General features: G+C 42.9%; 1 protein-coding gene across 3 annotated transcripts in view; it reads right to left on the bottom strand.

Annotated features, from left to right (window-relative positions):
• The window catches only part of LOC108719589, a 100,499-nt gene that overhangs the window by 28,360 nt on the left and 58,827 nt on the right, over nucleotides 1-13,312 (bottom strand). For all 3 annotated transcript variants that reach the window (XM_041588175.1, XM_041588181.1, XM_041588176.1), the window contains exons 11-13: nucleotides 12,350-12,496; nucleotides 11,558-11,671; nucleotides 8,006-8,134 (exon numbers count right to left, since the gene is read on the bottom strand). In XM_041588175.1, the coding sequence (XP_041444109.1) occupies nucleotides 8,006-8,134; nucleotides 11,558-11,671; nucleotides 12,350-12,496 (390 nt within the window). The remainder of the gene's footprint in view (nucleotides 1-8,005; nucleotides 8,135-11,557; nucleotides 11,672-12,349; nucleotides 12,497-13,312) is intronic.

The raw sequence follows: 13,312 nt of genomic DNA, 5'->3' as shown, positions 1-13,312 counted from the left end.
AAATTAAACCAGTAGGGTTTGCACCCTAGTTTGTAACGGTGGCGGAGGGAGGAGGAGGAGGACGCTAAAGGACAGCTGTGTGTGGAGTCATGAGGCTTGAAGAGAAGGACAGCTGCATAGAAGTCAGAACAAGTCTTCCGGCGTGCAGTAACCCTCCGAGATCCACCCCTCATTCATTTTAATAAAGGTCAGGTAATCGACACTTTTGTGACCTAGGCGAGTTCTCTTCTCAGTTACAATCCCTCCTGCTGCACTGAAGGTCCTTTCTGAGAGCACACTTGAGGCTGGGCAAGACAAGAGGTTCATGGCAAATTGTGACAGCTCTGGCCACAGATCAAGCCTGCGCACCCAGTAGTCCAGGGGTTCATCGCTCCTCAGAGTGTCGATATCTGCAGTTAATGCCAGGTAGTCCGCTACCTGCCGGTCGAGGCGTTCTTTGAGGGTGGATCCAGAAGGGTTGTGGCGCTGCCTTGGACAGAAAAACATTTGCATGTCTGACGTTACAGACTGGCCAAAGGGCTTTGTCCTTGCAGGTGTGCTCGTGGCAGGATTACTGGCACCTCTGCCCCTGGAATGTTGATGAGTTCCTGAAGTGACATCACCCTTAAAAGCATTGTACAACATGTTTTGCAGGCTGGTTTGTAAATGCCGCATCTTTTCGGACTTGTGGTATGTTGGTAACATTTCTGACACTTTATGCTTGTACCGAGGGTCTAGTAGCGTTGCGACCCAGTACAGGTCCTTCTCCTTAAGCCTCTTGATACGGGGGTCCTTCAACAGGCATGACAGCATGAAAGACCCCATTCTCACAAGGTTGGATGCAGAGCTATCCATCTCCGCTTCCTCATTATCAAGGACTGCATCATCCACGGTCTCCTCCCCCCAGCCACGTACAAGACCAGGGGTCCCCAAAAGGTCACCACTAGCCCCCTGGGAAGCCTGCTCCTGTTGGTCCTCCTCCTCCTCCTCCACAAAGCCACCTTCCTCCTCTGACTCCACTTCTGGCACCTCTCCCTGCGTTGCAGCAGGTGCCTGGGTTCGTTCTGGTGATTCCGACCAGAAATCGTGCGCTTCCAGCTCCTCGTCACGCTGGTCTACAGCCTCATCTGTCACTCGTCGCACGGCACGCTCCAGGAAGAAAGCGAAGGGTATTAGGTCGCTGATGGTGCCTTCGGTGCGACTGACCATATTTGTCACCTCTTCAAAAGGTCGCATGAGCCTGCAGGCATCGCGCATAAGCACCCAGTAACGGGGGAAAAAAATCCCCAGCTGTGCAGATCCAGTCCTACCACCCAGTTCAAAAAGGTACTCGTTGACGGCCCTTTGTTGTTGCAGCAGACGTTCCAACATAAGGAGCGTTGAATTCCAGCGAGTCTGGCTGTCAGAAATCAAACGCCTGACTGGCATGTTGTAGCGCTGCTGAATGTCAGCAAGGCGTGCCATGGCTGTGTAGGAACGTCTGAAATGGGCCGACACCTTTCTGGACTGGGTGAGAACGTCCTGGAATCCTGGGTACTTGGAGACAAAACGTTGGACTATTAAATTTAACACATGTGCCATGCAGGGCACATGTGTTAAATTGCCTAGTCTCAACGCTGCCAACAGATTGCTTCCATTGTCACACACCACTTTTCCGATCTGCAGTTGGTGTGGGGTCAGCCACCGATCGGCCTGTGACTGCAGAGATGACAGGAGTACAGATCCGGTATGGTTTTTGCTTTCCAGGCACGTCATCCCCAAGACAGCGTGACAACGGCGTACCTGGCACGTCGAATAGCCTAGGGGGAGCTGGGGGTGCACAGGTGTGGAGGAGGAGAAGGAGGACCCAGCAGCAGAGTAAGAAGAAGAAGAAGACGAGGTAGAGAGCGATGGAGGAGTAGAGGTGGTGGCAGAACCGCGTGCAATCCGTGGCGGTGACACCAACTCCACTGTTGTTGTTGAGCTACCCATTCCCTGCTTCCCAGCCATTACCAAGTTCACCCAGTGGGCAGTGTAGGTGACATACCTGCCCTGACCATGCTTGGAGGACCATGCGTCAGTAGTCATATGGACCTTTGGCCCAACACTAAGTGACAGAGATGCGGTAACTTGGCTCTGCACATGTTGGTACAGGTGTGGTATTCCCTTTTTAGAAAAAAAATTGCGGCTGGGTACCTTCCACTGCGGTGTCCCAATTGCTACAAATTTGCGGAAGGCCTCAGAGTCCACCAGCTGGTATGGTAAAAGCTGGCGGGCTAAGAGTGCAGACAAGCCAGCTGTCAGACGCCGGGCAAGGGGGTGACAGTCAGACATTGGCTTCTTACGCTCAAACATGGCCTTCACAGAAACTTGGCTGGTGGCAGATGACTGGGAATGGGAACAGGTGGTCAAGGTGGAAGGCGGAGTGGAGGGTGGTTCAGACGGGTCAAGGAGAGCAGAGGTAGAGCAGTAAGATGCTGGACCAGAAGGAGTGTGGCTTTTAGTTTGCCTGTTGCCTTTGAGGTGTTGCTCCCAAAGTGCTTTGTGCTTGCCGCTCATGTGCCTTCGCATAGAAGTTGTACCTATGTGGCTGTTGGGCTTACCAAGGCTCAGTTTCTGACTGCACTCATTGCAATTTACAATGCTTTTGTCAGAGGCACACACATTAAAAAAATCCCACACTGCTGACTTTTTGGAAGTGTGCGATCTGGCGGTAACAGTAGAAGTTGGCGGAGTTGGCGGTATTGGCGGCAATGGCGGGTGCGTTGGCCGGCTGAACACAGGTGCCGATACATGTTGTTGCCCTGCTGATCCCTGCGGGCTGTCCTCCCTGCTTCTTCTAAGTCTTATTCTCCTACTGCCTCTCTGACTCTCCGTCTCTCCATCTGAACTACCCTCCTCTTGCTCTCTTCTACTAGGCACCCACAAAACATCAATCTCCTCATCATCATTCTCCTCAGATGCATCAATTTCTTCTGACACATCACAGAAGGAAGCAGCAGCGGGGACCTCCTCCTCATCACTCATTATGTCCATCTCTATCGTGTTCTCTGCCAGAATTAAATCTGGTGTAAGGTCCTCATCTCCTTCATCTTCTTCTGGCAATAATGGTTGCGCATTACTCAGTTCAAGAAACTCATTGGAAAATAACTCCTCTGACCCCAGTGAAGAAGGGGCACCGGTGGTGGAGGAAGTGTTACGTGGGGTGGCCATAGCAGTGGAGGATGAGGAGGATGTTGTGGTAAAGTTAGAAACGGTAGAGGATGGGGTGTGCTGTGTAAGCCAGTCAACTACCTCTTCAGCATTTTGGGAGTTCAGGGTCATTGGCTTTTTAAAACTGGGCAATTTGCTAGGGCCACAGGATTGCATAGCAGCACGGCCCCTAGCACGGCCTCTGCGTGGCGGCCTGCCTTTGCCTGGCATTATTTTTAAAAAAACAACAACAACAACAAAAACTCAGTTGGTTTTTCTGGAAACGATAATACACACAGCTAGATGGCGGGTTGAAGAAAACACTGTGCAAATAATGCCTACAAAGTCAACGTATACACTACTACAGCGGTGGATACGGATTACGTAAAATATATGAATGCTGCTTGAAAAAAAGTAACTCAAGTGGTTTTTCTAGAGACGATAATATTATCAATATTTAGACAAAATGTGAACAAGCTCACACAGCTCGATGGCGGGTTGAAGAAAACAGTGTGCAAATAATGCCTACAAGGTCAACGTATACACTACTACAGCGGTGGATACGGATTACCTAAAATATATGAATGCTGCTTGAAAAAAAGTAACTCAAGTGGTTTTTCTAGAGACGATAATATTATCAATATTTAGACAAAATGTGAACAAGCTCACACAGCTCGATGGCGGGTTGAAGAAAACAGTGTGCAAATAATGCCTACAAGGTCAACGTATACACTACTACAGCGGTGGATACGGATTACGTAAAATATATGAATGCTGCTTGAAAAAAAGTAACTCAAGTGGTTTTTCTAGAGACGATAATATTATCAATATTTAGACAAAATGTGAACAAGCTCACACAGCTCGATGGCGGGTTGAAGAAAACAGTGTGCAAATAATGCCTACAAGGTCAACGTATACACTACTACAGCGGTGGATACGGATTACGTAAAATATATGAATGCTGCTTGAAAAAAGTGACTCCGGTGTTTTTTCTGGAGACGGTAATATTATGGATATTTAGACAGAATGGGAACAAGCTCACACAGCTCGATGGCGGGTTGAAGAAAACAGTGTGCAAATAATGCCTACAAGGTCAACGTATACACTACTACAGCGGTGGATACGGATTACGTAAAATATATGAATGCTGCTTGAAAAAAAGTAACTCAAGTGGTTTTTCTAGAGACGATAATATTATCAATATTTAGACAAAATGTGAACAAGCTCACACAGCTCGATGGCGGGTTGAAGAAAACAGTGTGCAAATAATGCCTACAAGGCCAACGTATACACTACTACAGCAGTGGATACGGATTACGTAAAATATATGAATGCTGCTTGAAAAAAGTGACTCCGGTGTTTTTTCTGGAGACGGTAATATTATGGATATTTAGACAGAATGGGAACAAGGTCACACAGCTCGATGGCGGGTTGAAGAAAACAGTGTGCAAATAATGCCTACAAGGCCAACGTATACACTACTACAGCGGTGGATACGGATTACGTAAAATATATGAATGCTGCTTGAAAAAAGTGACTCCGGTGTTTTTTCTGGAGACGGTAATATTATGGATATTTAGACAGAATGGGAACAAGGTCACACAGCTCGATGGCGGGTTGAAGAAAACAGTGTGCAAATAATGCCTACAAGGTCAACGTATACACTACTACAGCGGTGGATACGGATTACGTAAAATATATGAATGCTGCTTGAAAAAAAGTAACTCAAGTGGTTTTTCTAGAGACGATAATATTATCAATATTTAGACAAAATGTGAACAAGCTCACACAGCTCGATGGCGGGTTGAAGAAAACACTCTGCAAATAATGCCTACAAGGCCAACGTATACACTACTACAGCAGTGGATACGGATTACGTAAAATATATGAATGCTGCTTGAAAAAAGTGACTCCGGTGTTTTTTCTGGAGACGGTAATATTATGGATATTTAGACAGAATGGGAACAAGGTCACACAGCTCGATGGCGGGTTGAAGAAAACAGTGTGCAAATAATGCCTACAAGGTCAACGTATACACTACTACAGCGGTGGATACGGATTACGTAAAATATATGAATGCTGCTTGAAAAAAAGTAACTCAAGTGGTTTTTCTAGAGACGATAATATTATCAATATTTAGACAAAATGTGAACAAGCTCACACAGCTCGATGGCGGGTTGAAGAAAACACTGTGCAAATAATGCCTACAAGGCCAACGTATACACTACTACAGCGGTGGATACGGATTACGTAAAATATATGAATGCTGCTTGAAAAAAGTGACTCCGGTGTTTTTTCTGGAGACGGTAATATTATGGATATTTAGACAGAATGGGAACAAGGTCACACAGCTCGATGGCGGGTTGAAGAAAACAGTGTGCAAATAATGCCTACAAGGCCAACGTATACACTACTACAGCGGTGGATACGGATTACGTAAAATATATGAATGCTGCTTGAAAAAAGTGACTCCGGTGTTTTTTCTGGAGACGGTAATATTATGGATATTTAGACAGAATGGGAACAAGGTCACACAGCTCGATGGCGGGTTGAAGAAAACAGTGTGCAAATAATGCCTACAAGGCCAACGTATACACTACTACAGCGGTGGATACGGATTACGTAAAATATATGAATGCTGCTTGAAAAAAGTGACTCCGGTGTTTTTTCTGGAGACGGTAATATTATGGATATTTAGACAGAATGTGAACAAGGTCACACAGCTAGATGGCGGGTTGAAGAAAACACTGTGCAAATAATGCCTACAAGGTCAACGTATACACTACTACAGCGGTGGATACGGATTACGTAAAATATATTATGGCTGCTTGAAAAAAGTCACTCCGGTGTTTTTTCTGGAGACGGTAATATTATGGATATTTAGACAGAATGTGAACAAGGTCACACAGCTAGATGGCGGGTTGAAGAAAACACTGTGCAAATAATGCCTACAAGGTCAACGTATACACTACTACAGCGGTGGATACGGATTACGTAAAATATATTATGGCTGCTTGAAAAAAGTCACTCCGGTGTTTTTTCTGGAGACGGTAATATTATGGATATTTAGACAGAATGTGAACAAGGTCACACAGCTAGGTGGCGGGTTGAAGAAAACACTGTGCAAATAATGCCTACAAGGTCAACGTATACACTACTACAGCGGTGGATACGGATTACGTAAAATATATTATGGCTGCTTGAAAAAAGTCACTCCGGTGTTTTTTCTGGAGACGGTAATATTATGGATATTTAGACAGAATGTGAACAAGGTCACACAGCTAGATGGCGGGTTGAAGAAAACACTGTGCAAATAATGCCTACAGGGCAAATAATGCCTAAAAGGTCAACTTATACACTACTACAGCGGTAGTAAAATAAAAAAAGTAAAATAAAAAAAAAATGAATATTAAAAAAAAAAAATTAAAGTTGGTGCTGCTGAACTACTAGGAGCAGCAGATTAGCACACCAGTCCCACTCCCCAACACTGCTAGACTAATAGCACTGGGCTCTTATAGTAGTAGTAGTAGTAGTAGTAGTAAAACAACAAAAAAATAAATAAAAGCAGTCCTTACAAGGACTACTGTTATTGCAGCAGTCAGCAGATGAGATCAGAAGCAGGACAGCTGCCCACTGCAGCTACATACAGAGCACTGCAGTAGAAGGTAGATTACTAGCCAGCAAAGCTACCTAAGCTTAAATGTCCCTCAAACCCCTGCAGACTTCTGTCCCTCCAATAACAGAGCAGTATCAAAACGATTACTAGCCAGCAAACTTTCAACTGTCCCTGAAATCACTAACAGGCAGCAGCTCTCTCCCTACACTATCTCTTCAGCACACACAGGCAGAGTGAAAAAACGCTGCAGGGCTTCGGTTTTTATAGGGAAGGGGAGTGGTCCAGGGGAGAGCTTCCTGATTGGCTGCCATGTACCTGCTGGTCTGGGGTGAGAGGGCAAAAAAAAGCGCCAACAATGGCGAACCCAAAATGGCGAACGTCGCGCGACGTTCGCGAACTTCCGGCGAGCGCGAACACCCGATGTTCGCGCGAACAAGTTCGCCGGCGAACAGTTCGCGACATCTCTAAAAATCACTCAGGAGAGCTAAGTTGTCAGCCACCCCCAGTGATAACAGTTACTTAACTCTACACCAGGCTCTTCAATAAAGGCACCATCCTGGGTACAGTGTGCTTAAGTACAGCATTAGCATCTTCTTCTAGGTGTGTCCCCATGGGGCATACACAGTACAAAACTTTTTGAAAGAATTCTGTATTGCCGTGCACCCTCCTAGAATTGCTGCAGATTTGCTGGGAGAATGAAAGAGGATGGTGGTGTAACCCTCAGCAAACACTACCCTGGACAGGGAACCAGGTACTGTAGTGAGTATTTAAATTAAAAAAAGTCTGGCCAAACTAGAATCAGCGATGTGACCTTATTTATTAATAAAAAAGCATGATTTAATCAGATCGGGGACCTCGAAAATATTGAACGGAAATCTGAATCGTAAGATTTTTTTCTGAGTGTTTTTCCTAAAGACCCATATATTTTTTAGATTTTTGCTTGAAAAGTCCAAAATAGTGAAATTTTCAGGCTAAATTCAGCGCAGACCACAAAAAATTCCAAACAAGACCTTTCCCATTGACTTATATACAACCTCGGCAGTCAGATTCTGACTTTTTTCATCCTCGGGGTATAATACTGTAAATCTCAAAATATTTCATTTTTTTTCCACTAAAAATTTTGATTTCATAGTTAAACATTTTTTTTTTCGAGTTTTTGGCATTCGGACTTTAAAAAGTAACCCCCTAACAGTATAAACATAGACTATTATTTCATATTATATTATATAGTAAACGTACCTCTTGTGCCTGAATGGATGTATGGAGAATAGGCAACACATATGTAGAGAAGACTGATTTATCCAGAGTATCAGAGAGATCTGATTCAGAGCCAAAATCAAAGTCAGAATCAGAATCAGAGTCAGAGTCCTAAATAAAACAAAAAGACTGTTACAAAGAGAAAAAAATTAACAAATTATTTTAACATAACCAAACCTTTACTACTAAAACGAAACAAAGACCAAACCATTCAAAGGGCAATAGGCTGATTACTAAGCTATTGCAAGTGGCATGTTTGTTGTGGCACTTTGTTAAGTACTTATTCATGCACAATTAGGATGTGACCTACTGTATATTTTTTAGGGATGCACTGAATCCAGGATTCCGTTCGGGGTTCGGCCAGGATTCTGCCTTTTTAAGCAGGATTCGGATTCAGCCGAATACTTGTGCCTGGCCAAACCGAATCAGAATGCTAATTTGCATATGTAAATTAGGAGCACATAGGGAAATCACGTGACTTTACGTCACAAAAGAGGAATTTTTTCCACTTTTTCCTTTCCTGACCCTAATTTGCATATGCAAATTAGGATTCAGATTCGGTTCAGTATTCAATCAAATCACCAAGGATTCGGGGATTCGGCCGAATCCCAAATAATGGATTCGGTGCATCCCTAATATTTTACAATGACACAGTCTGTTAAAATGATACTTGGATCATTACGAACAGTGGGCACTCAATTTGATGGCAATTCTTCCATAATCTGTCTGAACAAAATGAATTACCGTATATACCCGCGTATAAGCCGAGTTTTTCAGCATCCAAAATGTGCTGAAAAAGTTTACCTCGGCTTATACGCGGGTCAGCGGTACCCGACCCGAATAGCTGAGATTGCAGTCACTTTTAATCATTCCTATACCAACAGTTCACTTGGGGAGAGACTGCAATATCCCACAATGCCCTCTGTTGGTTATATGAAAGAATAACAGTGCGCCCTCTGTTGGTTATATGAAAGATTAACAGTGACTGCAATATCACACAGCGCCATCTGTTGGTTGTATGAAAGAATAACAGGGACTGCAATATCACACAGCACCATCTGTTGGTTGTATGAAAGAATAACAGGGACTGCAATATCACACAGTGCCATCTGTTGGTTGTATAAAAGAATAACCGGGACTGCAATATCACACAGCGCCCTCTGTTGGTTGTATGAAAGAATAACAGGGACTGCAATATCACACAGTGCCATCTGTTGGTTGTATGAAAGAATAACAGGGACTGCAATATCACACAGTGCCATCTGTTGGTTGTATAAAAGAATAACCGGGACTGCAATATCACACAGCGCCATCTGTTGGTTGTATGAAAGAATAACAGGGACTGCAATATCACACAGTGCCATCTGTTGGTTGTATAAAAGAATAACCGGGACTGCAATATCACACAGCGCCCTCTGTTGGTTATATGAAAGATTAACAGTGACTGCAATATCACACAGTGCCCTCTGTTGGTTATATGAAAGAATAACAGTGACTGCAATATCACACAGCGCCCTCTGTTGGTTATACAAAAGATTAACAGTGATGGCAATATCAAACAGCACCCTCTGCACATGGTAGTGGGACAGTGGGACAATGCACACAGTAATCCGTTTGGCAATTCTCTGTCACCATCAGCTTTGCAAAGAAGTCCGGTTGATCGCTGGGGGGGTCGCTTTGGCAGAATGTGCGCTGCTGGGAGACAGGGCTGTAGTTGTGTCTAGTTTTCCCAGTTTTTGTAGGTAAAATTAGGTACTTCGGCTTATACACGGGTCGGCTTATACACGAGTATATACGGTATTCAATGTTTCTATGCTTTATTGCCCAGTGCAAATAAGATAGACATATCTGCTGCTACTCTATAAAGAACTATTTGTAAACTCCTTTTAAATCTATACTACTGCAAGAAACTCACCCATTACAACACCAATATCTGATTGAAACCAACAACTTTCTCAACATATGTTACCATGATCTTTTTTTACCTTTTCACAGAACCCTTGTAAGCAAGTAAATGGATTTTAAAAGCACATTTGTCACTTTATATTTTGAACTAATGGATGAACTTATGTTCTATTGTTACCATCCTTAACAGCTAATTTAAAGCAACTCTCTTGAAATAAGGGTAGAATTATGCAAGCATGTCACCAAAAAGGGGATTGGGTAGGAAAAAGTGTGTGAAAAAGAAAGGAGTGAGAAGATGCAGGGGCTAAGAGACAGGCAAATATCCACACACAGGGGAAGGGACAAGCAGGTAGGTGCTTTTATGATTATGCCTATGATTAAGGGATTGAGTCCCGAAACGCGTAGGGCTTGAGATCCCTGTGGGATCTGTAATAAACCTGCCTTCTCCTTGAGTGGAGTGCTGTCTCCTTCTTTGGTTCTGGTGTGAGATAATCCGTGGGGTCGCTGCAGACAGAGCACCCAACAAGGAGCACATGGAGCAGTGTATGGGGGTTAAGCTGGGAGCGGTCTAATTGGTGTGTTAGAAGTGTTACTTTTATGATTAGCTACTGTTAGAGAAAAAAACTTCTAAATGATAAAACAACAATGATCTACAACTGGTGACCTAAAATTCCTACAGGGACAATCCCTGTCCTTTAATTGTATAATGCAAAAGCAGATACCTTTCACATATGAGGGAAAATTTACTAAATGGCGAATTTTTACTTTGTGAAACTTCATCAGAGATGAATTCGCAGCGGATACGCCTATTTATCAAAATGTAAAGTTTTGTCTCGGCAAATGAACGTACTTTCACCAGTGAAACTTTGTTAGCAAGAATGTTTCTAAGCAAATTTTCTCTAGCTTTACTTTCTTAATAGCCAAACTTCATTAAAACGTACGCTTCCACCAAATAAGGAAAACCGGGCAGGATTCCCTGAGTTTGACATGGCAATTGGCCCCCAACATCACATCCTGCCCTGCCAAGTCCCACCCCATTACATAAGGCCCCCACCTCTAACTACATCATGGCCCCGCCTCCATACCTGGAGTTAGTCGGGAGGAAAGGTGGCAACCCTACTTATGAGACATTCTGCTGTTCTATTTGGCTTCATATTGAGTATGTCATATACAGTGTTACTAATTAAATACAACATTGATGCCAGAAGCTTGGGGAATCAGCTATAGAGTAGTGATGGGCGAATTTATTCGGCAGGCACGAATTCGCGGCAAATTTGCGCGATTCGTCGCCGGCGAAAAAATTCGCAAAGCGCCCGCGAAAACGCCGGCGCCATTTTGCTAATTTTTCGCCGTTTCACAAATTCGCCCATCACTACTATAGAGGTCAGGTTTTAAACAACAAAGAAGATGAATGATTTTAAACACTGACAGTAAAGCAAACTTTCTGCCAAGGAAAGTTGCCTTGAAGTATTTGGACCTGATACATTGGGAGAGGCAAACATACAATAAGACTGGAATAAGAACATTACACAACAAAGAAGACAGCCACAAACAGTACATTGTAAAAAGGAGAACTTTACAGTTTTTAAAAAGTACTTCTCAGCAACAGAATGTTACGATGAGTTATACCGGATGCAGTAGATTCTTCAGCTCTTCTAATTCTGTAGACCTTCTATCATTTTCTTTAGTCTCAAGTATTTTCATTTTGACGACATCTTCCTTTCTAAACTGATAGTTGCTATCCTATAAAAGTGATTAAGAAATACAGCATAAATCTCACATAAATGTGATGATGTATGTTCTAGCAGCAGAGGCAGTGATCATCAAGGTAGGTTCATATCTATTCCTGTGGTATATATCTAGTGATGGGCGAATTTATTCGCCAGGTGCAAATTCGCGGCGAATTTGCGCGATTCGCGCCGAGCGATTAAATTCGCGAAACGCCCGCGAAAATTTTTCGGTAAAAATTCGCCGGTGTCAAAAAAATTTTTTTTTCGAAAACCGGACGCCAGCGTCAAAAATGGGCGCCGGCGTCGGAAAAAACGGGCGCCGGCGTCAAAAATGAGACGCCGGCGCCGTTTCGCGAATTTTTTGAAGGTTTCGCGAAATTCGCGAATTTTTCGGCGAAGCGAAACGGCGCAAATTCGCCCATCACTATATATATCAGCTGCAATTAGTGGAACTTTGTAACCCCAGCAGCTGCCAAATAGTGATGGGTGAATATGAACCGTTTTGCTTAGCCCAATAATTGTGAAAAAATTTGGCAAACGCATTGAAGTTAATAGGTGTTTTTTTCACATAACTTTTTTTTTCATATATGGCTTTTAGAATGTGTAAAAGCTAAACACATTTAGGCCCCAGAAATGGTCTATCCTTCTTATTAGTGATTCAATCCATTTTTAATGAAATGCGATATAGTACCTTTTCTGGATAAGTGAGGAGCATGAGTGCATACAACTCTGGGTTTTTTTTCCAGGCCTTCATGAATTCACTTCTTCGCAGGATCTTTTTAACTTCCTGTTCTGCAAGTTTAAAACTACATTCGCTCATGAAAAATACACCATCAACCTGCAACATAAAATACAATATATTTAGCAGATGTGCTCCCAGCCTAAATATTTATCAATCTTTGAGTATAGTTACTCAAAGTTACAAAAGGTGCATCTTGTTGGAACAGGGATAACAAATGTAGGTGGGGCAGGGTGTACTCATTCTTTAAACAACCCTCCAGCAGTTTCCTCAGGCAAAATAGTCGTTTCTCTGTGCCATCAAGAACGGTCATCAAGGGAGGAAAGATCAATTATCTATGGGTCAAGACATCCATTTGGAGGAAGCTGAGAGAAGAGGAGGACCCAGTAGGAGCATGCTATAATCTCTAGTGAGATAGCTCCTGATTTTCCTCAATAGTAAATCAATATCCATTGGGAGGATACTGGCTTAATTACAAGCATACAATCCATATGTCAGGATTCTGTATGTATGTAAAGGCAAATTCTTTGGTCCAAGGAAAGCTACTTGGGAAGGTAGCGCTACGTATAGGTTAATAACTTCTGAGAAAATGTATTGAGTCAACTCATATATTGTTAGTGAGTTCCCAAAAACTTACCTAAAGCAAGGTAGGTATATGACTAACATACTGGCAAGTCCATATTCTGAAAACCATTTCAAAATCCATTACAATTCTATACAGGAAATTACTTACATAAATATATAAATCTCACATAATAAATTACATATTAAAATTTATAATAAAACTTTCTGACTGTTTTAAATGGTCCTTATAGATCGTGATTTACACAACCCTCACAATTATGTCTCTTTTATCTTTTATTATTTAAAATAGATCATTTCTACCTAACAACTAGATACATTTGTATAAAGGTT

The sequence above is a fragment of the Xenopus laevis genome, chromosome 1L (genome assembly GCF_017654675.1).
Source record: "Xenopus laevis strain J_2021 chromosome 1L, Xenopus_laevis_v10.1, whole genome shotgun sequence".
Taxonomy (NCBI): Eukaryota; Metazoa; Chordata; class Amphibia; order Anura; family Pipidae; genus Xenopus; species Xenopus laevis.
The sequence above is the reverse complement of the archived record's forward strand: the minus strand, read 5'-3'. Positions and strand labels throughout refer to the sequence as shown.